Source organism: Mustelus asterias, chromosome 19 (assembly GCF_964213995.1).
Source record: "Mustelus asterias chromosome 19, sMusAst1.hap1.1, whole genome shotgun sequence".
Taxonomy (NCBI): domain Eukaryota; kingdom Metazoa; phylum Chordata; class Chondrichthyes; order Carcharhiniformes; family Triakidae; genus Mustelus; species Mustelus asterias.
This window is the reverse complement of record NC_135819.1, coordinates 27,701,450-27,728,452: the sequence shown is the minus strand read 5'-3', so window position 1 is coordinate 27,728,452 and position 27,003 is coordinate 27,701,450. Positions and strand designations below refer to the sequence as shown.

Below are 27,003 nucleotides of genomic sequence, written 5' to 3'. Positions count from 1 at the left end.
AATTGTTTGTAGATGTTTTTATTATTGGTGATTTTCCTCTAGACTCTGACCCCCACTTCAACTCCTCATTTCCTATGCTCTGACTCCAACCTAAGTCCGTTCTCAAATTCTGCGGGTTGAGTCCTCTGTCGAAGCAGTACTCCATTCAGCTGGTCTTCATGCTGCTTGTCCTGCTCTGCTTCTCAATTCTGGAAATCCTGAGCAGCATAAAAGTGTTTAGAGAGTTGACAAAATGTGTTTCAGGCTCTATTTTCGAACCTATTCTTCTGGATATGGGATTTTCCCCAACAGCAAAATGCAAATACAGAATACTGCAAAACATTTTTATCTCCTTTGTTTAATTTTTATTTCCTTTGTTTAATTTTTATTTTGCTGCTCAAGTCATTTTGTCTTTGTTACAGTTAGAGTATGTTCACGAGGCTACTAGCAGAATAGAGCAACAGGAACAAGATGATGCTTTACAAGAAAATTCTTCTAAAGTAACAGTTCTCAGCGCTCTCATTGTGGATTTACATCTGGAGCTCATTCAGGTTTATTATAGAGTGGCATTTAAACTTCTCAAAATGAATCCTGGTTAGTTGTTACACCTCTAATAATATATAGAATATTATAGTAATCAAAGTTACATATTTAAAACATTTAAGACTATATGAGAATTTCTTTTTTGTCAGTGTGTTGTGTGTTTTTGCAATTATAAGAATTCCTTAATTATCTGTTTAATACTTGCCGCTGTCAGTTAAGAGTGAGTGAGGTGACTTGCTATTAGGCACAGGTCAGTGTTGCTTTTAGCTAGCTGCCTGCTTCTTCTTCTCTTTGTGGAAGAAGTCTCTTTGTAATAGTACACAGAATTAGGGGATTTTCACAGTACCTTCATTGCAGTGTTAATGTAAGCCTACTTGCGACACTCAGGGCGGCACTGTAACACAGTGGTTAGCACTGCTGCCTCACAGCGCCAGGGACCCTGGTTTGATTCCCGCTTGGGTCACTGTCTGTGTGCCATTTGCATGTTCTCCCCGTGTCTATGTGGAGTTTGCACGTTCTCCCCGTGTCTGCGTGGGTTTCCTCCGGGTGCTCCGGTTTCCTCCCACAATCTGAAAGACGTGCTGGTTAGGTGCATTGACCCGAACAGGTGCTGGACTGTGGCGACTAGGGGAATTCCACAGTAACTTCATTGCAGTGTTAATGTCAGCCTGACTTGTGATTAATACATAAACTTTTAACTTTAAATAAACTTAAAACAGAAGTTAACAATTCTGCTAGGTGGGCATTTCCTCTGTTGTTTGTCTTTTTTGCTGTGACTCCGAGCTACTTTTTAAAAATCTGTTCATACACTTTAAAATTTACGTTAGCGCCTCTGTGAAAGTAGTTAATAAATTTGAATGTTGATTTCTTCCAGTTATTTCCCTACTCCCTGTGCCTTGGGGACCTTTCTCCCTCAGTTCAATAGTGGCTTTACTGAACACACTTGTGTTCAGTGTTAAGTGAAAACTTGCATACGTCTGGTCAGGGAGATAATTATTTCCCAGACTTGTCCATCCTCTGAGAGTTATTATTCCCTTCCTCTGCCAAAAATACTGGAAACATGGCCTTTTCAAGATTGCTCTTAATTCATTTGTTAATCTCAATTGAAATAAGAGGCAACCTGATGACATAAGTAGGGAATTAGTTGGAAGGCAGGAAATGAGTGCTTGACTCCTAAGACTGCGTCCATCTTTCCCGGAGCACCATATTTGTATCGCTCCACCAGGTTTGCCACAATACCAAGGTGGTTGTGATCAAGTCACAAATGACAGTCTTTGCGATTGAGACAAAGTAAACTATCCCTCCTCCTCCCTCATGACCTGTCAATGGCCTTTGACATATTTAGAACATAGAAAAACTACAGCACAAACAGGCCCTTCGGCCCACAAGTTGCACCTGTCATGTCCCTACCTACCTAGGCCTATATATAGGCTTACCTATAACCCTCAATCCTATTAAGTCCCACGTACGCATCCAGAAGTCTCTTAAAAGACCCTACCGAGTTTGCCTCCACCACCATTGATGGCAGCCGATTCCACTCACCCACCACACTCTGTGTGAAAAACGTACCCCTGACATCTCCTCTGTACCTACTCCCCAGCATCTTAAACCTGTGTCCTCTCGTAGCAGCCATTTCAGCCCTGGGAAAAAGCCTCTGAGAATCCACCCGATCTATACTTCTCAACATCTTGTACACCTCTATCAGGTCACCTCTCATCCTTCGTCTCTCCAAGGAGAAAAGACCGAGCTCCCTCAACCTATCCTCATAAGGCATGCCATTCAATCCAGGCAACATCCTTGTAAATCTCCTCTGCACCCTTGCAATAATTTCGACATCCTTCCTGTAATGAGGCAACCAGAACTGAGCACAGTACTCTAAGTGAGGTCTGACGAGGGTCTTGTATAGCTGCATCACTATCTCCCGACTCCTAAACTCAATCCCTCGATTGATGAAGGCCAGCACACCATACGCCTTCTTAACCACCTCCTCCACCTGCGAGGCCGATTTAAGAGTCCTATGGACCCGGACCCCAAGGTCCTTCTGATCCTCTACACTGCTAAGAGTCTTACCCTTGATATTATACTCCTTCATCCCATTTGACCTGCCAAAATATACGACTACACATTTATCTGGGTTGAAGTCCATCTGCCACTTCTCCGCCCAGTCTTGCATCCTATCTATGTCACGCTGCAGCTTCTGACATCCCTCCAAACTATCCACAACACCACCAACCTTCGTGTCATCGGCAAACTTACCAACCCATTCCTCCACTTCCTCATCCAGGTCATTTCTGAAAATGACAAACAGCAAGGGTCCCAGAACAGATCCCTGGGGATCTCCACTGGTGACCGACCTCCATTCAGAAAAAGACCCATCTACCACCACTCTCTGCCTTCTGCAGGCAAGATCACACCTGGAGAAGGGGCTTGGAGCTCCGAAAGCTTGTGTGGCTTTTGCTACCAAATAAACCTGTTGGACTTTAACCTGGTGTTGTTAAACTTATTCTGCAGGCAAGCCAGTTCTGGATCCACAAGGCAACAGCCCCTTGGATCCCATGCCCATTTGACACTCTAACACCACTCTGCTGTCATCCTGCTGGGTGGGATGGTTCTATTTTTCTCTATCCAGTCATCGAATCACGTGCAATGACTCCTTTTCCCACTCACACTCTATTACCTCTGGTTTTTCCCCAGGATCTATACTTTACATACCCCCTCCATTTCTCATCAATAAACTGTTGTCCAAAAACACAGTATCAGTTTTCACATGTATGTTAATGACACATTGGGCAGGATTTTCCAGACCTTTCCGTTGGTGGAATCTTCTGGTCCTGCTGAAGTTGACTCCTGCTGCAGATTCCCCAGCAGCAGAAGAGGCGAGCCATGGAAATTGCCATTGATTTTCTCAGGACCAGAGGATTCCATCAGCGGCCAGCCTCTGCCACAGGGGTGGGCCGGGTGGCGGGGCTGGAAAATTCCAGCCCGAGTCTTCCTCACCAGTATTTTTCTTTACCCTTCTACTGGTTTTAAATTGTCAGATGGATTGTCTGACATCCAGTAGAGAATTTCCCCAAATTTAGTATGATGAATATCGAAGCCATTGTCATTGGTCCCTATGGTGGTTGCACTAAACACTGTGTGTCAATATATTCATGCACCCACTGGAAGTGATGTCACAGGTCACTCGTGTGGGGAAACTCCCAGAGTGAAGAAGCAGCCATGTGAACACCACCCTGGGAATAAAGCTCCATTATTTTTAACCTTGCGTGCTACCTAATGTCAATTCTCCAATACACAACATTCAAACAGTGCTTACTAGTCACCAGAGAGGAGGAAATTACCAAAGAAATTAGGAAAAGAAGATGTAGAAAAGTTCTTCACGTGCTCTGGACATAACAGCGGGGTGGACGTGTGTAACGACCTCTGCAGAGCACTTGGAGGGCTGGGTGTGTTTAACAAGAGGCTGAGGCCCAGGTTGTTGCTTTGCTTAAAAGATAAAAATCATGGGAGCTTCTGGAAATACACTGCAATGTGTGCACACAGGGAATCTCCATTAGTAAGAAAATGGCGGGTGCCTTCGGAAAAATGGCTCTTTCAGTGGCTAATGTTTTCCTGGGTATGGAAGAGGTCACTTGGAGTTGTTTACAAAGGGTGCCGAAAGCAAAGCTTCTGGATTTGGCAAATAAGCTGAAGTTGACTATGTCAAAAAGGGTTAGGAAGGATGAAATAATTGCAGTGATAGCTCAGCATTTAAAGTTGCCAGAAACACAGTTTGAATCATTGGAATTGGCTGGAATTCAATTACAAATGAAGCGGTTACAACAGTTTCAGAATTGAGGATTGTGTTCTAATAGAAAATCCACTCATGCTGGCCAAGTGTACAGAAAAATAAGAAAATCTTGATCTGAAACTAAAAATTGGAAACTCTGGAAAGAATTTTGAGTGTACCATTTCGCAACAGAAGGGGGAGTTGGACTACCTGATGGAGGAACTAAGACCAGTTAAAAAGAAAGGGATAAAGTGACCCTTCTGGATGGGTTTGAACACACATGTGAAGTTGAGAAAGCGTGCAAGGGTTCTCTTTGACAAAGTCTGTGAACAGCTCAACTTTCTGGAAAAAGATTATTTCGATTTGACATTTCGGGACTCTGAAAATCAAAAGAACTGGTTGAATTCAGCGAAGGAAATTAAAAAGCAAATCCAAAGTGGTTTGTGGCAGTTTGTAGTAAATGTAAAGTTTTCCCCTTGAGATCCTGTCCAGCTCTCTGAGGACATCACCAGGATTAATTCACAATTAAACAACAGAACCCAGCTCAGTCTCGGCAGGAAGAGGGAACGTGATTGCAGATGCTTTAACATGACTTTGATGTGAAAGAAGGATGGAACATTCAAAGTTGGAAAAGAAAGACTGAACTGAACTACACTACTATTACATTTGCATGCTTAGATGGTTGGGTTTGCTAACTATATTTAAAGTGTGTTATAAGTCTGAAAGAGAAATTTTACTTAATTGGAACTGAAGTAGTGATTAAGTTAGAAATTTGAGTTATTCCTATTCATGTTTAAAGATTGTCCAACTGTTGAGAGTTAAATGCTTCATTTTGTTAGAATTGTGTTTAAACTGTGTTATGAATAAAGTTTGTTTTGATGAAAGATCCCTAATTTGTCAGTGGAATCACTCTTGGAGTGAAGCATCCTTTCCTCACATTTATGCCAAAATAGAAAAATTGCTGGGGTCTTGTCTGGCTTCCTTGGGGTTCTGGCCTGGGATCCGAACAATATGTTCTTAGTAACAGTTGAGGTTCATTCGAAGTGGCAGAAGTTGCTATAAGGCAATCTACTTCATAGGAAAAGATTATCGAGAGGCGGGTCTTTCGATTAGGTTTGGATTCCCTGAACAATTGATAAACAACAATGGACCTCAATTTGTCTCCCAAGAATTTGAAAGTTTCTTGAAAGAGAATAATGTTCACCATACTATTTCTGCACCGTACCACCATGCTACAACGGATCAGCGGAATGTTTTATCCAAACCATAAAATATACATTGAGAACAATCAGGGAGCAATCTTCGCCGATCAAACATCTTAATCAATTCCTAATGTATAGGAATACCACTCATTCTACAACCAAGATCTCTCCTACATTATTAATGATGACTACATTTGCCATTCAACTTGTTGAAACCTCCGAAAATGAAAGAAATCGTACAAAAACAATAAGGACAGATTGATAAAACAATGGAAAAGCAAAGCAAAACATTGGGGGCGATTCTCCCAAAACAATTCTGTGTTGAATTTGTGTAAAAACTGAAGTAACTCCCGCTGATATTTTTTGTGGAATTTTCAAAATGAATCTTCCACACTCTGAGCACCGCAGAGTGCCCAAGCGAGAGCCATGTTGAAAATCTGAGGGCGGGTTCTATTCCTGCTGGAGTGGCCAGCAGCATAGCGCTGAATGGGCCACTGCACATGCACCAATCTGTCAGCGCTGAGATTGGCACATGCGCAGTGGCCCTAGCATGCCGGTCTCCTGATTGCTGGACAGCTCAGTTGTGGGTTAGCACAGGAACCCCTGCATCATAGCCCTTACTGACCTCACACCAACCACCCCCCTCCCCCCCCCACCCCCCCCAAACCCCCCGATCGCTGGCCTCTCAGACCACTCCGGGCCAGCGCTGACGTATCCCCCGCATCCACCCCCCCCGGCCTACCCCAATCTCCCGGACCTCCCTGGCAGTCCCAACAGTCTTGATCCCCCCCTTCCCCCCCTGCAGTCCCGACCCACCTGCCTCTACTCGGATGGCCAGATTCGATCACCCAATTCCCTCCCTCTCCCAGCGATCCTCTGGCAGAATGGCAGTGGGCCCGCCCCCAATAGGCTCAGCACTCCTCTGGCGCTGCCTCCTTGGCACTGCCCAATGCCCTTTGGGAACCCCACCCCCCTTACCCCCGACCTCCACGCGTGCCTCAATGGCCACTGTTCACTCCAATGGGGTTGGCCACCAGTTCCCTGTTAGTGGGGAGCTGTTGTAAACCTCACTGGAGTGAGCCATACATGGAGAGGGGGTGAGACGCTAGTGGGCCCAGAGAATTCAGTCCTGGGTCCACTACTGATAGGGAAATGCAAATTTTAAAATTCAAATCATTTGCACGGAGCTGATCACTTGAAAAATCGTGGCCCCAGAGATGCGTGGAAGCTGTGGTACCCAGCGGGGAGCCCGCTATACAGCCTCCGCTGATGTGTCCTGGCCCGTTGCACTGCCAGAGCAGTGCAGCAGGCTGGGAGAAACACCCCCATTGTGTCTTCCACCAAGGACAAGGAGTTTTGGCCAGGAATTACTCCACAGGAGAGAAATGGCCTCCTGCCACAATCCTTGCACAGACTGTGACCTGTCTTGAATGCCATCCAAACCAGAGATGATGTGATCTGGAGGAGGCATTTGGATCCAACGGAAATAATCGATCCACTGGAAATGGAACCTGCTGAAAACCCAGGTTCAACTGTCCTGACCCGAACTTTCCTGCAACCCTGTCACCGACAGGAAAACAGCACCTCGCCAAACACAGAGTCAATCTCTAGTTACAACGTCAACGCTGGTCAAACCATCCACTGATGATGTTCATGCAAAGACAAAAACGCCAATAAGTACAACCAGTGCAAAGAAGAAATCGCCAGATGTTCGCCATCAACTGATCTTCAAACTGTCTTATTGATTCTTGTTTATTGACTATTGTTCATGTTGCACTTGCTTGAATTTGTTGGGGATGTTCAACTTAAAGGGGAGGAAATGTTATGTATTAGGATTGATTCTTGGTAGCTGCACTAAACTGTGTTAATGTAGTCATGTATTCAACTGAGGTTATGTCACAGATTGCTAGCGCGGGTGAAGAAGCAGCCGTGCAGTGAACACCATCCTGTAAATAAAGCTACGTTAATTTAACCTTCCGTGCTTTCTGGTGTCAGTTCTCCAATAAACAACAGTCCCCATCACAAACTCCATTCCCTAGCTACTGATTCTATAAGAAGCAAAATACTTTGGATGCTGGAATTTGAAAGAAGAACAGAGAACACTGGAAAAATTAAGCAGGCCTGCTTATCAGGAGAGAAAGAGTTAACGTTTTGAGTCATGGATACTTTGTCAGAACTGAAGGAAGAGGGAATGTTGGAGCAAAATAAATTGCAACAAAAAGTGGCAACTTAAGAACAAATGACAGATGCCTGGTACGAGAGGGAGAGGGTGGGTTCTACATTGAGGCAATGCATGTATAGAATATTTTAAAAATCTGCACATTTCAGCCCTTGGGACTCAATGTTGAGTTCGGCAACTTTAGATTTGGACTTTTCTCCTCCAACTTAAACCCCCTTCTCTTTTCCTTTTTTCCTACCTCTTTCATCCTTTAAGCCGTTATATCTACTCTAATAGCTCAGTGTCCATTTTTATATGATATTGCCCCTATGAAACACCTTGGATATTTTAATAGATTAATGATGCTATATAAATGCTGAAGATACAAATCAGCCAAGATCTGACTGAATGGTGTAACAGTGCTGAGGGGTTCATTGGCCAACTCCTGTTCCCTCGTTCCAGAATAGCTGGAAATATTGAGGCTGGTTAACTCTTCACCGACTGTGGGAAAGTGCTCTGTTCCTCCTTTGGTGCTTCGAACTGTTGATCTAAGCACCTTGATCCAACAGTTCGGCACTGACCAGCTTCTGCTCGTGTTTGACTCTGAATTATAATCAATTTGGGCCATTTTTCTATATTTAAAACATGACATGAAGGCAAATTGTCCTTTAGGATAATGTTGAAGAAAAGATAAACTTTTATATCTGGAAAAGAAGAAGCAGTACAGAATCAAAAAATAGAGTAGTGAGTGAAATTGGGCTGGAGTAAGTACTTCCACATTGGAAAGTAGTTCCAGCTGTGTGTGAGAATCCCAAATCACTGGGATTGAAGAGAACTTGTCGATCAATATTTGTGGTGTAAATCTCAAAAAAGTAATGAGTCTCTGATGCCCTCAACTGTTCCTTTTACTTTTCTTTACCCGCTGAAGAGTCACTAAATTATGAAAACAACAATCAAGAAACCAATGGTTCCAATAATGAAAATTATGGTTTTACCATAACAACAGGTAAGTCTAAATGTAGAAATCATAACACAATTTCTTCTGTATTGGATTTTGGTGCACTTGGAAGTGGGTTATTGGGTTGAGAGAGCTTTGCTGGGCAATGGAGCTGAGTGGACCTGCTGAGATTGCTGTAAGGCTAGGCAACATGAGACCAGGTTTGGGTATAATGAGGGGGCACCAAAGGGAGATGGTTAGAATCTCTCTTGTTGGAGATTGTCATTGTCTGGCACTTGTGTGGTGCCCACGGAACCTGCTATTTGTCAGTCCGAGCTTAAATATTTCCCAGGTTTTGCTGTATTTGGACATGAACTACTTCATGGGCATTTATAGTTCGAACTTTAGATTTGGTTTGTGGTCAGGGACAGGAGGATGTGACTGCAGGTCAGGCAGTATTGACAGTGGAGCCTCAGTCCCTGACTTTGTCCAGTCATTACAAAGTGCTTGCTTGCCGTGTGAATGAGGAGAAGAAATACAAGTTGTATCAGTAGACTGATCATGGCACCATGGTGAAGGATGCCATTCAAGTGGGTAGAGGAATATGGTAGTGATAGGAGATATAGTCAGGGGGATAGATAGTATTCTCTGCAGCCGTGACCACAAACTCTGACAGTTGTGTTACAATACACATCTTTTTAGCCTGTCTTGATGCTCTCTCCACTCCCATTGTTTTGTTTCTTAAAGACTGGATTAGTTGTAAGTATTCGCATTCCAACCATTATTCATGTAAATTGAGTCTGTGTCTTATAAGTTCTGTTTGTGAACAGAATTCCCACTCACCTGAAGAAGGGGCTCAGAGCCTCGAAAGCTTGTGTGGCTTTTGCTACCAAATAAACCTGTTGGACTTTAACCTGGTGTTGTTAAACTTCTTACTGTGTTTACCCCAGTCCAACGCCGGCATCTCCACATCATTACTTGCTTGATGCCAGGGTTAAAGACATCTCAACGTGGTTGGAGAGAAACCTGGATGAGAAGGGAAGGATTGAGTTGTCATGGTCCATGTGGGAACCAACAACGTAGGCAGAACCAGGAATGATGTTCTGCTAAGAGAATTTAAGGTTAGAGTCTAAATTAAAATGCAGAACGTCAAAGCTAATAATATCTGGATTGTTACCTTAGGATGTGCCAATTGCCATAGGGTTAAGCAGATTAAAGAATTGAACAAGTGGCTGAAAGATTGGAATTTGATTCATGAGGCATTGTCATCAGTACTCGGACGAGTGAGATATTCCATTGGGATGGACTTCACTGCAACCAGGCTGGGAACTAGTGTCCTGACCAATTCATAGAACCCCTACAGTGCAGAAGGAGGCCATTCAGCCCACTGAGTCTGCACTGACCACAATTCCACCCAGGCCCTATTCCCGTAACCGCTGATATTTACCCTGCTAATCGCCTTGACACCAGGGCTAATTGAGCATGGCCAACCCGCATATCTTTGGACTGTGGGACGAAACTGGAGCATCCGGAGGAAACCTACGCAGACATGGGGAGAATGTGCAAACTCCACACAGACAGTCACCTGAGGCCAGAATTGAACCCGGGTCCCTGAAGCTGTGAGGCAGCAGTTCTAACCTTTGTGCCACCGTACCGCCCCAAATGTATAACGTGGGTCATGAACAGACCTTGAAAATAACAGGTGGGGAGTGTTCAGGTGAATGGAGATTGGAGAAAGGTTGAAGTATCAGAACAGGATAGTGATATGGATAAAGATAGCACAATGGGTCAGTAAGGGACAGAGAGTTTAACAAAAATTGGACATTGGTGAATAAGGTTATACAGTAAGAAGTCTAACAACACCAGGTTAAGGTCCAACAGGCTTATTTGGTAGCAAACACCACTAGCTTTCGGAGCGCAGCCCCTTCGTCAGGTGGCGTGGGAGATCTGCTCACAAACAGGGCACAGAGACACAAACTCAATTTACAGAATAATGATTGGAATGTGAGTCTTTACAGCTAATCAAGTCTTAAAGGTACAGACAATGTGAGTGGAGAGAGCATTAAGCACAGGTTAAAGAGATGTGTATTGTCTCTAGACAGGACAGCTAGTGAGATTTTGCAAGTCCAGGCAAGTTGTGGGGATCTTGGGTTCATGTCACACCATCTGTAACCCCCACAACTTGCCTGGACTTGCAAAATCTCATTAGCTGTCCTGTCTGGAGACAATACACATCTCTTTAACCTGTGCTTAATGCTCTCTCCACTCACATTGTCTGTACCTTTAAGACTTGATTAGCTGTAAAGACTCGCATTCCAATCATTATTCTGTAAATTGAGTTTGTGTCTCTGTATGCCCTGTTTGTGAACAGAACTCCCACTCTGAGAATGTGTGTAAGGTAGATTGAGAAGAGGAAAGGGTTAAAATTGGGATGCGTAACTAGGAATCAGTTGAGGGATAAACTGGTTATGGAAAGGGTCTGAGGCTCACAAGGCTCACTGAAACTAATGATCATGTTAAAGAAACTGCTAATAGGTAATTGTGGTTCTGGCTTCGGAGGACAGGGCCTTATTGATTGGCCTTTTGTTCTTGAAAGTAATCTAATCAAAATGTAACAATAGAGCTATGCCCTTATTGGCTAACAGAAGTATGTGAATGTATCTCCATCGTGTATAACTGAAACTGCTTTGTAAGCCAGACAGAGACTCACGAACCCATGCTTGATGCGCATGGTCTAGCGATCTCTCCTCCGATACAATAAAGAAGGGTTGCTGAGGAACCTGTGTCTCATCAGTTTTTGATCTGACTTCCGAAAGCGAATTCCACAACTCCACCTGATGAAGGAGCAGCGCTCCGAAAGCTAGTGGCGTTTGCTCCCAAATAAACCTGTTGGACTTTAACCTGGTGTTGTTAAACTTCTTACAGTGTTTACCCCAGTCCAACGCTGGCATCTCCACATCATGAATAAGGTTATCACAGGGAACAGAAGTCAAACAATTTAACTAATCTTTACCTGAATGCACAAAGCATCTGCAATAAGATGGATGAACTTGTGACACAAAAAGCAGTAAATGATTTACATCTAATCACACTTTTTTTAAAAGTGAGAGTTCAGACTCGAATCTCCCACACTCTGTGCAATGCAGAGGTCACAACCGGGAATATCATTAAAAACACAGGGGGGGCGGGGCCTATTCACGCCAAATTCTGACAGCTCCAGAACTCTGCGCATGCGCAGTGGCCCCGATCTGTCAGCCTGCAGTTTGCTGGCCAGTTTCATCACTGGTCAGCCCAGGACCCCCACAGTGCTGCCCCCCCCACCCACCCCACGGTCCGATCACAACCCCTATGAGCAATCCCGGGCCAGCCCAGTCCCTTCCCCTCCTGTCCCAGAGCGCCCCGATCTCCAGCCTTCCCCTCTCCCCCTCCCCCCCCCCCCCGCCCCCAGCTGTGACAATCCCCCCCCCACACTCACCCCCCCCCTCCCCCAGGTAGGACCCCGCCCCCCCCAGGCCGCCCCAATCACTGGCCTCCCTCCAGCCCTGACCGATTCCCATGCAGAGTGGCAGCAGGACCCCCCACTGATCGCCCCCTATGCCCCACCCTAGCAGCCCCCAGTAGGCCACTCCCCCTTGGCACTGCCCATGCATGGTGAGAAGTACCAAGGTGCCCCTGGGCATGGGCACTTTGCCCCTTGGGCAGTGCCAGGGGTCACAGGCTGGCAATGCCGGGGTGCCCATGTCCAGGGGGCACCACCCTCTGCCTTCTGAGCTCCTGGGGGACCCCAATTGCCCCCCTTCAAACCAGCAGAGTTGTCCCGCTAGTTCCCCAAAAGTGGGGAGCTAGTCTGAACTACGCTGGAGTGAAATACTCCTGGTGGGCTGGGAGATGCTAGCAGGCCTGGAGAATTCAGTCCTGGGCCCGATAATTACATTTAAATTGTATTTAAAACACCATTTAAATATTAGCCCCGCCTCCCAGCCGATTTCCGGCACGGCACAGACACCACAGGAAATCTGGGCCTAGGAGGTACAATCGCAGCCCGAACACTCGTGGGGATCCCACGAATCGGCTGACATGCGATTCTCCCAACCTGCCGCGCAAAAAAATTAGTGTGACAGGATAGGAGAATCACCCCCATCGTTACAAGGTGATACTGCAAATTAAATATTCCAGAAAGACGGACATAGCAAATGAGTTAGGATAGATCTTATAAGAAAGGATGATGCAAGGACACCAGTGACAAAGGATCTGGCCTCTGAAGTTCACTAAGTAGAATCAGAATAGGTGAAAATTACAAACAGCAAGGGCAGAAATTTCTCATTTTTTCCTCCAAGTGTCAACTCAGGTGGGAAAAGCGGAGTGTAGCCCACCAGCCGCACTGACGGCTTTTCCCGCCATATCTTTAAACGCTTAGAAAAAAATCAAGGAAGCAGGTCCCATCATATCACACTAGCGAGGGAGTCTCTGATAGAGCTAGTCGCGACAGCATTCTCGGCTCTTGACAGAAAGAGCGCCCGAATCTCATAAGTATAAAAATAAATGAAAGGAGAACCCTCTCACCTTGGAATCCACTCCCCACTCTGCCACAGACATGGACCCCTCCCACAAACACAGACCCCTCCCCACAGACACAGAACCCTCGTAACCTCTCCCACGGAACCCCCTCGGCAGTGCCCCTGGCACTTCCTCCGAGCAGTGCCGGGGACAGTACCGAAGGGAAGTGCCTGGGCAATGCTGGGGACAAAGCCAGGGTACAGCCCGGGGGGCTCTCCCCTCTGGGGGATGTACTCACCTGTGTGCCCACGGAAGGTTCTGATCGCCAGTTCCCTGCTTTTTAAGACCTTTTGTAAACCACATCGACATGACAACGTGCCTTCTTTGAGGATGAATGGGGGGTGGGGTTTCTCTGTTGGGGCATATTACAGAGGAGAGGCCTGCTAATGATATCTATTTCATGATGGGAGCACTGTTGCATTACTGGCGAGGGGATGGGAATCAAGTGGGGAAATCTCGTTGGCATAAAAGCCATTTTGGGTTTCCTGCCCCTTCGCCATTCCCGTTTGCTTAAAACGGGGGCCGAAAATCCCCCTCAAAAGTCAGAAAACATTGATTGGGAGTAGTTTGTAGGCCCCGTAGAGTCGTTATACCATTGGACAGAGCCTGAAACAAGAAACTATTGTAACCTGTAATAAGACTGGGACAATGAAATTGGCAAGAATTGACTGGAGGGTCAGTTTGTAGAATGTTTTCATGACAGCTCTTTCAGAAGGTCGGTGCAGACTCAATAGGCCAAATGGCCTCCTTCTGCACTGTTGGGATTTAATGGATTGAATTACTAATGTTCTCGTAAAAGATGAACTTGGAAGTAGTGACCATAATACCATTCAGTTTCATGTTAAGTTTGAAAGTGACATATTCTAATCGCAAACAACAATCTAAAACCTGAGCAAAGACAATTATCTAGGAATGAGGGGAGAACTGACTCAGTTAATTAGGTAAATAGACTCAAAGTTACGGAGGCAAATGAACAGTGGGAACATTTGAAGAAACAATTCAAAACGTTCAACAAAAATACATTCCATTGAGAAACAAGAACTCAACAAGATAGACCCATCTGTAGTTCATTCAGTAAATTGAAAATAGCATTAGATTAAAATTAGAGGCTTATAATGTTGCCAAAAACAGTAGTAAATCTGAGGATTGGGAATGTTTTAGAAACAAGCAAAGAGCCATCAAAAAATTGATAAAAAGGGCAAAGATAGAATAAGAGATCAAACGAGCCAGAAACACAAAAGCAGATTGTAAGAGCTCCAGCAAGTATATAAAAGGAAGAGTAACTGTTGGTCTCTTCGAAGCAGAAACAGGAGAAATCATCATGGGGAATGAGGAAATGGTGGATATATTGAGCAAATATTTTCTGTCTCTCTTCACAGTAGAAGGCACACATTCCGACCAGAAATAAACAAATTAAAACATGCTACCGTGCAAAGGGATCTGGGGGTCCTTGTGCATGAGACGCAAAAGCCCAGTCTGCAGGTACAACAGGTGATCAAGAAGGCAAATGGGATGTTGGCCTATATCGCGAGGGGGATAGAATATAAAAGCAGGGATGTCTTGATGCACCTGTACAGGGCATTGGTGAGGCCGCAGCTGGAATACTGTGTGCAGTATTGGTCCCCTTATATGAGGAAGGATATATTGGCATTGGAGGGAGTGCAGAGAAGGTTCACCAGGTTGATACCGGAGATGAGGGGTTTGGATTATGAGGAGAGGCTGAGGAGATTGGGTTTGTACTCGTTGGAGTTTAGAAGGATGAGGGGGGATCTTATGGAGACTTATAAGATAATGCGGGGGCTGGATAGGGTGGAGGCGGAGAGATTCTTTCCACTTAGTAAGGAAGTTAAAACTAGAGGACACAGCCTCAAAATAAAGGGGGGTCGGTTTAAGACAGAGTTGAGGAGGAACTTCTTCTCCCAGAGGGTGGTGAATCTCTGGAATTCTCTGCCCACTGAGGTGGTGGAGGCTACCTCGCTGAATATGTTTAAAGCGCGGATGGATGGATTCCTGATCGGTAAGGGAATTAAGGGTTATGGGGATCAGGCAGGTAAGTGGTACTGATCCACGTCAGATCAGCCATGGTCTTATTGAATGGCGGGGCAGGCTCGAGGGGCTAGATGGCCTACCCCTGCTCCTATTTCTTATGTTCTTATGTTCTAGAGGCTAAGAAGAATGAGGAATTTGGGGAAATTAATATCAGCAGAGATGAGAAACCTAAGTGATTAAAATCCAACACATCCCTGGACCCAATGGCCTACACCCTAGGGTTCTAATAAAGATAGCTGCAGACACAGTGGAAGTGCTGCTGGCTCTAATTTTTCAGAATTCCTTAGCTTCAGGAATGGCCCTCTAGATTGGAAGATGGCAAATGTTACACCCCTTTTCAAAAAATGAGGCAGATAGAAATCAGTGAACAGTGAACTGCAAGTCAGTTAGCCTAACACCAGTTGTTGAGAAAATGCTGGAATCTGTAATGAGCAATGCAGTTAGAAAAGCATAGCATGATTAGAACTAGTCAGTCTGAGTCTTTTGAGGATGTAACTGGTACGGTAGATAAAAGGAACCATTAAATATAGTATGCCTGAATTTTCAAAAGGCTGGGGTTGAGCTGAGTTCTTTAACCTCTCCATCTGTCTCTCCCCTTCCCCAAATACCCCTCCCAACCCTGTCTTCAGACTGACAAGATGTATTTTGCAATGTAACATATAGTGGTGGCCATGTTGTGATGTGGATCGGGAGGGTGAGCCTGCGAGTGTGCGGGGGAAGAGGGGGGTGGTTGCTGTTGTTCACAGGATCTGACTTTGGACTCTCAGTATGGACCCGACTCAGAGCACTGACCTCGGCTCTTAGCGCTGACTCTGGGTCCTAGTGCTGGCAGCAACAAGCACTGCTGCTGGTGGGGGATGGGCCAGAAACTCTCTGAGGTGGCAGTTTTGCAGCCTCAGGACTTGTCAAGCAGCACTGGCTGTGACCACTACTGCATGGGTTCTGGGTGTGTATTTGTGAGTGCAGGGGAGGGGGGGATGTAATGTGGGGTGCTGTACTGCCATTCTGGGATCTGTGGGGGCGCTATGGGGAGTGTGTGTTGCTGGGCGTCTGTGGTGGGGTCTGGGGAGTGTGTGTTGCCGGAGGTCTGTGGGGGAGGTATGGGGAGTGTGTGTTGCTGGGGGTCTGTGGGGGTGCTATGGGGAGTGTGTGTTGCTGGGGGTCTGTGGTGGGGTCTGGGGAGTGTGTGTTGCCGGAGGTCTGTGGGGGAGGTATGGGGAGTGTGTGTTGCTGGGGATCTGGGGGGGGGGGGGGTTATGGGGAGTGTGTGTTGCTGAGGGTCTGTGATGGGGTATGGGGAGTGTGTGTTGCTGGGGGTATGTGTGGGGGGGTATATGGAGTGTGTGTTGCTGGGGGTCTGAGGTGGCGTATGGGAAGTGTGTGTTGCTGGGGGTCTATGGTGAGGTATGGGGAGTGTATGTTGCTGGGGGTGTGTGGGGGAGGGTATGGGGAGTGTGTGTTGCTGGGCGTCTGTGGGATGTATGGGGAGTGTGATTTGCTGGGGGTCTGTGGTGGGGTATGAGGAGTGTGTGCTGCTGGGGTCTGTGGTGGAGTATGGGGAGTGTGTGTTGCAGGATCTTTGAAGATGGCAGGACATATTGAGAGAGTGGTTAACAAAACATATGGACCTTATGCTTCATATATATAGTGGGATTGAGTACAAACACAGATAAGTTATGCTGAACCTTTATAACGCTCTGGTTAGGCCACAACTTGCATATTGCATCCAGTTCTGGTCACCATGCACAGGATATTTACCAGAATTGTTCTAAAGAACGGAAGGGGCATTTTAGCTATGAGGCTAGCTTGGAGAAACTGGTGCAGTTCCTCTTGGGGAGCAAAGAATATTGAGGGTGATTTGAAGCAAGACTATGATCGGTTTAGTTCATAAGTGCATAAGATATAGGAGCAGAATTAGGCCATTCGGCCCATTGAGTCTGCTCTGTCATTTGATCATGGCTGATATGCTCTTCATCCCCATTTTCCTGCCTTCTCCCCATAACCCTTCAACCCATTACCAATTAAAAATCTGTCTAACTCCTCAAATTTACTGATTGTCCCAGCATCCACCACTTGTTGGGGTTTAGATCAGGTCGACAAGAAAAAACTATCCTATTAGCTGATGACACAAGGACTCGGGGCACAGATTTAAAGTTTTTGCCAAGAGAAGCAGAGTAAATGTAAGAAATAACTTTTTTACTCAGTGGGTGCAAATGACCTGAAACTTGCTGCCCATGAGGGTGGTGGAAGCACAGATGGTCAATGATTTCAAAAGGCAATTGGAGAGGCACTTGAAGGAAATAAACTTGTCGGGCAACGGGGATAGAACAGGAGAATGGGACTGACTGGATTGCTCAATGGAGAACTGACATAGACCTAACGGGCAAAATTCTCTTATCTGTGTTGTAAATGACTCTTAATTAGTTATGTTGCTTCACCTTAATACATAGATACCTAAGTGGTAATTGTAAGTACTGTAGCCATTGTTTAGCTTTTTGATAGAAATCTGGAAGGTAAGTTAGGTACAATTCAGGATGCCTCTGAAATTTTTAAAAATAGGTTCATGACTGGGTTGTAATGCTTTTAGTTATTGTGTAATATCTTTTCATTTTTGTCCAATTAGAGGAAGACATCATTAAGAAAGTCAAGAAGAACAACTTGTTGAAGGCTGTATTTCTAATCCAAAAAGCGATGTTTTTTTACAGCAAGGAGCAAGATCAATCTTCCAAATATCACCTTCTCGAGGTAATTGTTGCTAATACAGAGAAAGCATTACTTCAAAATCCATCAATTCTTTGTTGATTTTGTTGAAAGACATTCAGAAAATTCAATGTCTATTCTGTTGTTACTGCGAACATATGCCATTGTTATAGTATTCAGTTAAAACTGTATAACTTAATGTTAATCATTAAGAATGGGGGTCTAACTGAGATTTAGAAAAACTGTTTTAGCTGACAGTCCATTATAAATGTGTTTTGTGCACAAACTGGCCAGCAGATTCCTTGCAAAACAACAATGACTACAATTAAGAGGTAGCTCCGAGTTAGTGGAGCACTTTTGGACTTAGGTGGATGTGAAGAATGCAAATGAATATAGTTCTTTTTGTCCTTTCCTACATAGTTCTGTTAAATTTCAGACCGGTGATTGATCTTCAATAAGCTAACACGTATAACATAAACCTTTTCTCAAAGATCTCAGGTGATTTTCCCCTGGAATGCTTCAGATGGGAAAGAGCCTCTGAGGTTGCCAAGGTGGAGTCTTGTGTTGAAGTACTGATTTAACAACATCTTGGCAAAGGATTTGCACTAGGAATGGACACACAAAGGATCGTTAAGCAGCTGACTACAACTTAAATGACCTACTTGTCCTATTTAAGCAGGCTGCATGGCATTTTTGGGCTAATATTTGATCAAATGCCCACACTTGACATTGGGCTAGGTGTCTCACTCTTGAATGTTCACTTAATTGCTGCTGAACACTGGAAGAAGGCTTTTCAAATAAATGGTATCAAAATTAGATTACCAAGCAGTGAAGGATGAAATGCTGGAGGCTAGTTTTATTTACTCAGGATTTCCCAGTCACTAAAGCAACCTTCTGTCTTCACCCTCTGTTTCCTACAACTGAGCCAATTTTGAATCCACTTTATCAAATTGTCCTGTATCCCATGTGCATTGACCTTCTTTATTAGTCTCCCATGTGGGAACTTGTCAAAGGCTTTGCTGCAATCCATATAAACTAAATCAACTGCACTACCCTCATCTACACACCTGCTCACCTCCTCAACAAGTTCAATCAAATTTGTTAGGCTAAACTTCCCACTGATGAAGCCATGCTGGCTATCCCTGACCAAGCCTTGCCTCTCCAAATGGAGATAGATGTTCTCCTTCAGAATTTTCTCCAATAGTTTCCCTATCACTGACATGAGAATCACTGGTCTGTGGTTCCCTGGTTTATCTCCAGAACCCTTCTTAAAAGTGGAATCACATTCGCTGTTCTCCAGTCCGCTAGCACCTCCCCCGCGACCAGGGAGGAATTAAGTATTTGGGTCAAAGCCTCTGCAATCTTCTCCCTTGCCTCCCACAGCAGCCTGGGGCACAATTTATCTGGAAATGGAGATTTGTCCACTTTCAGACCTGCCAACCCCTCCAATACCTTGTCCTCCCCTATGTTAATTTTCTCAAGAACCTCACAGTCTCTCTCTCTGAATTCCATACCTTTGTCCTCCTCCTCTTGGGTGAAGGTGGATGTGAAGTGTTCACTCAACAATCTACTGATGTTCTCTGGCATCACCCACATATTGCCCCCTTGTCCCTAATGGGCCCTACTATTTCTCTGTTCATCCTTTTCCCATTGACTGGTTTGGCACAACATCGTGGGCCGAAGGGCCTGTACTGTACTGTACTGTTCTTTGTTCTATGTTGATGTGCTTATGGAATATCTTTGGATTTTCCCTACTTTTACCAGCCAGAGTTTTCTCATATCCCCTCTTTGCTTTGCTAATTGCTTTCTTAAGCTCCACCCTGCATTTTCTGTACTTAATTAATGCCTCCATTGATTTGCTCCCCTTATACCTGCTAAAAATCTTTCTTTCTGTTCTCATCGTATCCTGAATATCTCTGGTCATCCATGGTTTTCTGGTCTTGTTATTCCTTCCTTTCACCCTCGAGGGAACATGCTGGGCTTGTACCCCTTCCATTTCCTTTTTGAATGCCCCCCACTGCTCTTCTGTTAGATTTCCCCAGTAGCAGATCCTGCCTGATTTTACTCAAATCTTCTCTCCCCCAATCCAAAAGTTTTTTTTGCAATTTGTTGATTTCTTTGTCTTATAACAAGCTTAAATTATACCAAGTTGTGATCGCTATCATTAAAATGCTCCCCCACCACCACCTCAACCATCTGTCTGCTTCATTCCCCAGAATTAGGTCCAATGCAGCTCCTTCCCTTGTTAAACCCTCTATATTTTAATTTTAAAAGTTCTCCTGTACACTTTTTAAGAAATCCACTCCATCCAAACCTTAATACTATATGTATCTCATTTAATATTGGGAAAGTTCAAACCACCCATTCTAATTACCTTATTATTACTAATACACACCTCCACAAACGTGTATACATTTGCTTCTCAATTTCTCATTGACTATCTATAATAAACAGCTAGCAACGTGGCTGTCCCTTTTTATTCCTAAACTCTCGCCACATAGCTTTCAATGAATCATAGAATCATAGAAACCCTACAGTGCAGAAAGAGGCCATTCGGCCCATCGAGTCTGCACCGATCACAATCCCACCCAGGCCCTACCCCCATATCCCTTCATATTTACCCACTAATCCCTCTAATCTATGCATCTCAGGACTCTAAGGGGCAATTTTAGCATGGCCAATCAACCTAACCCGCACATCTTTGGACTGTGGGAGGAAACTGGAGCACCCGGAGGAAACCCATGCAGACACAAGGAGAATGTGCAAACTCCACACAGACAGTGACCCAAGCTGGGAATCGAACCCAGGTCCCTGGAGCTGTGCTGCAGTAATTGTCTCCCTAACTAATAATGCAATGCCTCCTCCTCTTTTATCCTCTCCTCTGCCTTGCCTGAAGATTCTATTGAATGCTGAGTTGCCAATCCTGCCCCTCACTCAACCACCTCTCTTCCCATATCACAATTCCACATGTCACTCATCACCCTTAACTCATCTGTTTTACCTGCAGTAAGCCTGGCAGTAAAGTAGAGGCCATCCAGTGTTGCCTTACTCCCTTGAAACTTAATACATCTCTACTTACTCCCTCTGACTTGATTGTTTGACGGTATGATGCTGTGCCCTTATTATGCTAACAGCCTGTGTTCCCCACCACCGCCCCCCTCCCCCGCCAAATTAGTGTCCCCTCCCTCTGCCCTATTATTTGTAATTTATATATACAACATAGATGGCTATGTGTAGGGGGACAGGATTAGTAAGTTTGTGGTTGCCTCAAAGATTGGCCAGGTGGTTAACAGTGAGGCTGAGTGTCTTGGGCCTCAGGAAAAAAAGACAAGATGGTCAACTGGGCAGGTAAGTGGCTGATGGAATTTAACCCTGAAAAGTGAGATGGGATACACTTTAGAAGGAGTAATTTGACAAGGAAATATTCAATGAATGGCCTGCCACTAGGAAGTTCTGAGGAACAAAGGGACCTTGCCGTGTTTGTCCATAGATCTCTGAAGGCGGAAGGGCATGTTAGTAGAGTGGTGAAAAAGACATATGAGGACACTTGCCATTAGCAATCGAGGCATAGATTACAAAAGCAGGGAGGTCATGTTGGCGTTGTATCAAACTTTGGTGAGGCCACAGCTGGAGTACTGTGTGCAGTTCTGGTCACCACATTATAGGAAAGACGTGATTGCACTGGAGAGGGTGCATTTAAGTTATGAAGAGAGGTTGAGTAGGCTTGGATTGTTTTCATTGGAGCAGAGAAGACTGAGGGGCGACTTGACCGAGATGTACAAGATTATGAGGGGCATAGACATTGATGAAAGAGAGTAGGAATTCCCCTTATTTGAAGGCTTAGTCACGAGAGGACACAAGTTCAAGGTGAGGGGCAGGAGTTTAGGGGGGATGTGAGGAAAAACCTTTTTACCCAGAAGATGGCAACGTTCTGGCTTGCACTGCCTGGGAGGGTGGAGGAGGTGGGTTACCTCACGTCCTTTAAAAAGTACCTGAATGAGCACTTGACACGTCATAACATTCAAGGCTATGGGCCAAGTGCTGGTCAATGGAATTAGGTAGCTAGGTTAGGTGTTTCTCACCTATCGGTGCAGGCTCGATGGGCTGAATGGTCTTTTCTGGATTATGTGATTCTATAACACTTCTTACTGTGCTTGTAGAGTTGTATCATGTTGGGTAGAATACTTGATTTGAGCAAGGTCTGTTGGATTCAATGGGCAGAATTTTACGATCTCACCGTGCCCGTTTTGCAGCGGCAAAATGTTATAAAATTGGGTGTGAAGCAACGAGTGGGAATGGTGCCTGTTTTCATGTCCAGTCCCAAAATATCAATGCACTCGGGCTCCCGTCCAAAACGGGCGAAATGTTAATTTGCATGTTTTTGCATTCATCACAATATAATCAGCGAGCTTCACTCCCAATTGTCCCAGCTCGCCTGCCTTAACCACCTCGTTTGCTGCATCCGGATTGGTCAGGAATACACCTCCTGTATAAAAGTCGTATTCAGGTGCTTGAGCAGTGAGGGTGAGTGAGGAGGTACGTCTCTGCTGTCAAACTGCTCCGTACTGCTCAGAAAGGGTTGGGGTGGCCATGTTGCATTTCGGGTCGGGAGGGCCTGGAAATGCGGGGGGCGGGGGGGCGGTTGTTGTTGTTCACAGGTTCCAACTTTGGACTCTAAGCACGGACCCGACTCAGAGCACTGACATCGGGTCTTAGCGCTAACTCTGGGTCCTAGTGCAGGCAGCAGCAAACAATATTGCTGGCGGGGGATGAGTGGGAAACTCTCTGAGGTGGCAGTGCTCAGAGAGGCAGTTGTGAGTGGGGGAGATGGCAGGGGGGGCCGTGTTGCCATTCTGGGATCTGTGGGGAGGGTATGGGGGGTGTGTGTTGCTGGGGGTCTGTGGGGGGATATGGGGAGCGTGTGTTGCTGAGGCCCTGTTGGGGGGTATGGGGAGTGTGTGTTGCTTTGGATGTGTGGGGGGTCTGGGGGGTGTGTGTTGCTGGTGGTCTGTGGGGGGATTTGGAGAGTGTGTGTTGCTGGAGGTTTCTGGGAGGGTATGGGGAGTATGTGTCGCTGAGGGTCTGTGGGGGGGGGGTATGCAGAGTGTGTGTTGCTTTGGATGTGTGGTGGGTATGGGGGTTGTGTGTTGCTGGGGGTGTGTGTTGCAGGGAGTCTGCGGGGGGGATATGGGGGATGTGTGTTGCCGGGGGTGTGTGTTGCAGGGAGTCTGCGGGGGGGTATGGGGAGTGCATGTTGCTGGGGGTCTGCAGAGGAGTATGGGGAGTGTGTGTTACTGGGGGTTTCTGGAGGGGGTATGGAGAGTGTGTGTTGCTGGGGGTCTGTGGGGAGGTATGGGGAGTGTGTGTTGCTGGGGGTCTGTGTGGGGGTATGGGGAGCGTGTGTTGCTGGGGGTGTGTGGGGGGGGGTATGAGGAGTGTGTGTTGCTGGGGGTCTGTGGGGGGGTATGGGGACTGTGTGTTGCTGAGGGTCTGGAGGGGAGGGCGGGGTATAAGAACATAAGAACTAGCAGCAGGAGTAGGCCATCTGGCCCCTCGAGCCTGCTCCGCCATTCAATAAGATCATGGCTGATTTTTGTGGACTCAGCTCCACTTACCCGCCCGCTCACCATAACCCTTAATTCCTTTACTGTTCAAAAATTTATCTATCCTTGCCTTAAAAACATTCAATGAGGTAGCCTCAACTGCTTCACTGGGCAGGGAATTCCACAGATTCACAACCCTTTGTGTGAAGAAGTTCCTCCTCAACTCAGTCCTAAATCTGCTTCCCCTTATTTTGAGGCCATGCCCCCGAGTTCTACTTTCACCCGCCAGTGGAAACATCTTCCCTGCTTCTATCTTATCTATTCCCTTCATAATCTTATATGTTTCTATAAGATCTCCCCTCATTCTTCTGAATTCCAGTGAGCATAGCCCCAGTCTACTCAGTCTCACTGTGCACCTTTATCTTATGTAGCAGTCTTTGGTGCGGCACCTTGTCAAATGTATGGGGAGTGTGTGTTGCTGGGGTCTGTGGGCGGTGGGGGGGGGGAGGTATGGGGAGTGTCTGTTACTTTGGGTGTGTGGGGGGGTATGGGGAGTGTGTGTTGCTGGGGGTCTCTGGGAGGATATGGGTAGTGTGTGTCGCTGAGGGTCTGTGGGGGGGTATGGGTAGTGTGTGTCGCTGGGGGTCTGTGGGGGGGTATGGGGAGTGTGTGTTGCTGGGGTCTGTGGGGGGGTATGGGGAATGTGTGTTGCTGGGGTTCTGTGGGAGGTTATGGGAATGTGTGTTGCTGGGGTTCTGTTGGGGGGTATGGGGAATGTGTGTTGCTGGGAGTCTCGGGGGCGCGGTATGGGGTGAATGCGCTGCTGGGCTGTGATGAGCTGAGTTCTCTAACCTCTCCATCTGTCTCTTCCCCATCCCCAAATCCACCCTCTCCCGCCCCCCCACTTCCCCCCAAACGGGCTCCGAAGGCAGGACATGGCCACCATTCACACCAAGGGGAAGGGGCAGGAGAAGGGGGGAGCGGAGATCCCGGCAGTTCCGCATGCGAGTGTCCTTCGAGCAACTGTCAGATATTGCGTACCGCCGACAGCTTTGGCTCCAAAAGGAGACAGTGCAACACCTGTGCCATTCATTGCAGGACCTGGCACCCACTCCCACTGGCTGTGAAAGTGACGACCACCTTTAACCTTTACGCCACCCAGTCCTTCCAGACCGCCAGTGGGGACCTTTGCGGCATTTCCCAACCATCCGTCCACAAATAAATGTACAATTGGTGTGTGACCACCAGCTGGACATCATGCATGTCTGTGCCATACACCCCTGCAACGTGCGAGGAAGTTTTATTTTGAAGAGTACTGATTTCCGGGAGGACTTTGAGGAGAAGCCCAGGCTGAGGGGATGGCTCGTGAGGGACATGGGATACCCACTTCGGACTTGGCTGATGACGTCTGTGCGGAGGCTTGAGACTGAGGCGGCGACCTGGTATAATGAGGCCCACATTGCCGCCCGCTCCATAGTGGAGCGGTGCACAGGGCTCCTCAAAATGCTTTTCAGGTGCCTGGACCACTCTGGCGGGGCTCTCCAATATAGTCCCGTGATATCATCCCGCATTGTGGTGGCCTGCTGTGCCCTACACAAACTGGCGCAGCAGCGAGGAGACCTTTTGGAGAAGGAGGACAGGGAGGCTGACCAGCCGGACGTCACTGGGGAAGAGGTGACCAGCAGGAGGAGGAGGAGGAAGAGGAAGAGGGAGAGGAGGAGGACAATGTTGAGTAACACCACCCAGGCACTGGAAGGCTGGCGGCAGCAAGGATCGATCAGGATGCGAGGGAGGCCCTGATTACCATGCGGTTTGGTCACTAGGGGCCTGTATTGCTGCATGTTCCTCCCCACCCCCCTTTGGAGTCCTACAATCTCCTGCAACATTGTAACAGCAGAGCGTTGGGCCTGGGTACGCAGTGTTAGCGAGTTTCTGTGGCAGCAGGCAGGAGGGTGATGATGACTCGCTATGCGCCATGGTGCAAAGTAGCCTGACTCCTGCCTGAGCTCTGCATGCAAACTGGCACCTGGGCCCACGTCTAGGTGGTGGATAAGGGGGCACTAAACCCCCATGCAGGGCCCTGGGGTGGGTGGGGTATGGGGGGGACGGAATCTCTCATGGGTTCTGGGGATGCCATGGCAGATGTTGTAAGTCGCTACCAATGCATGTCACCATGCTGTAGCCAGTGAATTATTTGAGTGCCTTGATTTTCTCAGTGACAGTGCGTTGAGTGGCCTCCCTCACTGACATCGACATGTAGGGTCGCTCCGGCGATCATTGAGTTCGAGTAGATCATCATTCCGAGTAGAGACAAGCTAGTCACAGGTGTGGGGTGAAAAACATTTATTGTTGCCAATAATAGTCTTTTAAAATAAGTGATAATCTAAAAACTTGTGTACCTGAGACTTTAAAGTGCCTAAATATTCTATCTACCCAGTGTTGTCACCATAGTGCCACTACAACTCCTTTATCTCACGTGGCCGACCACTATGTCTCGGTGTCTCCCCAGGATGTACATTGGAGGTGGGGGTAGCTAACTGCCTACCGCGTTCCTGTGATGCCCTTGGCGATTGTCCTCTTAAGGGCCTGGACCTTGAGGGCCCTGGCTGGCTTCCAGATGTCTGGGACATATCCATGAAACCCTCATCCTGCTGCCCCTGAGATGCCCCGGTGTCAGGAAGGGAGGAGTCAGAAGATGTAGCCACAGCCACAGTCTCCTGGCTGGAAGGCCCCTGCATGGGCTCGAGCCCTTCCTCTTCCCTTGGGGTTCCTGTGGGCCCCCTAGGTCATTCCATGGGACAGCTCTATTGCTGCATCTCCAGCAGCTGAGGGAGAAGTGATCTCAGAGGCCCAGCATGTAGCCTGGGGCTCGCTGAGTCCTCGCCTCCGGCAGGCCTCAGACGTTCCCTCCTCCACCCTATGTATATCAGCAGATGTGTCGTCCGCACTAGAGCGTGACCCAGATGCCTCGCCACTAACTTGGCCCACCAATGTGAGAATCTCTAGGATGGTGAGTTGTGAGGTGGAAGCTGATGCAAAACTGGTGCCGGCCTCAGAGGTCCCTTCATCAGCTTCCTCCGCAGAGTGTTCTGAGATGTCAGGGGCAGGATGGGTGGGAGCAGCTGTCGGGGCTGGGATGCCAGGTGACCCAGGTGCATCGGGGTCCCTTCCTGCAACACAGGACACAAGATTAAGGGCAAGGGAGGGAGAGGAATCTGGGCTGCATGCAACTTACATGAAATTTCTCCAACAGGAGGAGGATTGGCAGTTCCTCACTTCTTTGCTCCAGCCCAACCATGCTGTCGCTAACGGTCCGCATCCCCTCCTCCCCCACAAGCTCCAGCGCCCGCTCCTCAAAGGGGGTGAAGACCCGAATCTCAGGCACAGCGCCCCCTCCCGGCGATTATGGATATTCTTCTCCTGTGAGGACATAAGGAGCCGTGTAAAATCTGATGGCTTGAGTCCTGCAGGGTTTCAGGAGGTGGCCCTCAGAGGGCAAGGGTTGTGATAGTCTTGGGGAAAGAGAAGGGAGTTGCTTGGGGGGGTTAGGGCTGAAAGCATGCAGG

General features: G+C 47.0%; 1 protein-coding gene across 1 annotated transcript in view; it reads left to right on the top strand.

The window, feature by feature from the left end:
* Positions 1–27,003, top strand: part of cfap54 (cilia and flagella associated 54) — a 211,481-nt gene that overhangs the window by 96,784 nt on the left and 87,694 nt on the right. Inside the window, exons 18-20 of the mRNA XM_078234599.1 lie at positions 402–573; positions 8,580–8,657; positions 17,818–17,939. Coding sequence (XP_078090725.1) covers positions 402–573; positions 8,580–8,657; positions 17,818–17,939 — 372 coding nt within the window. The remainder of the gene's footprint in view (positions 1–401; positions 574–8,579; positions 8,658–17,817; positions 17,940–27,003) is intronic.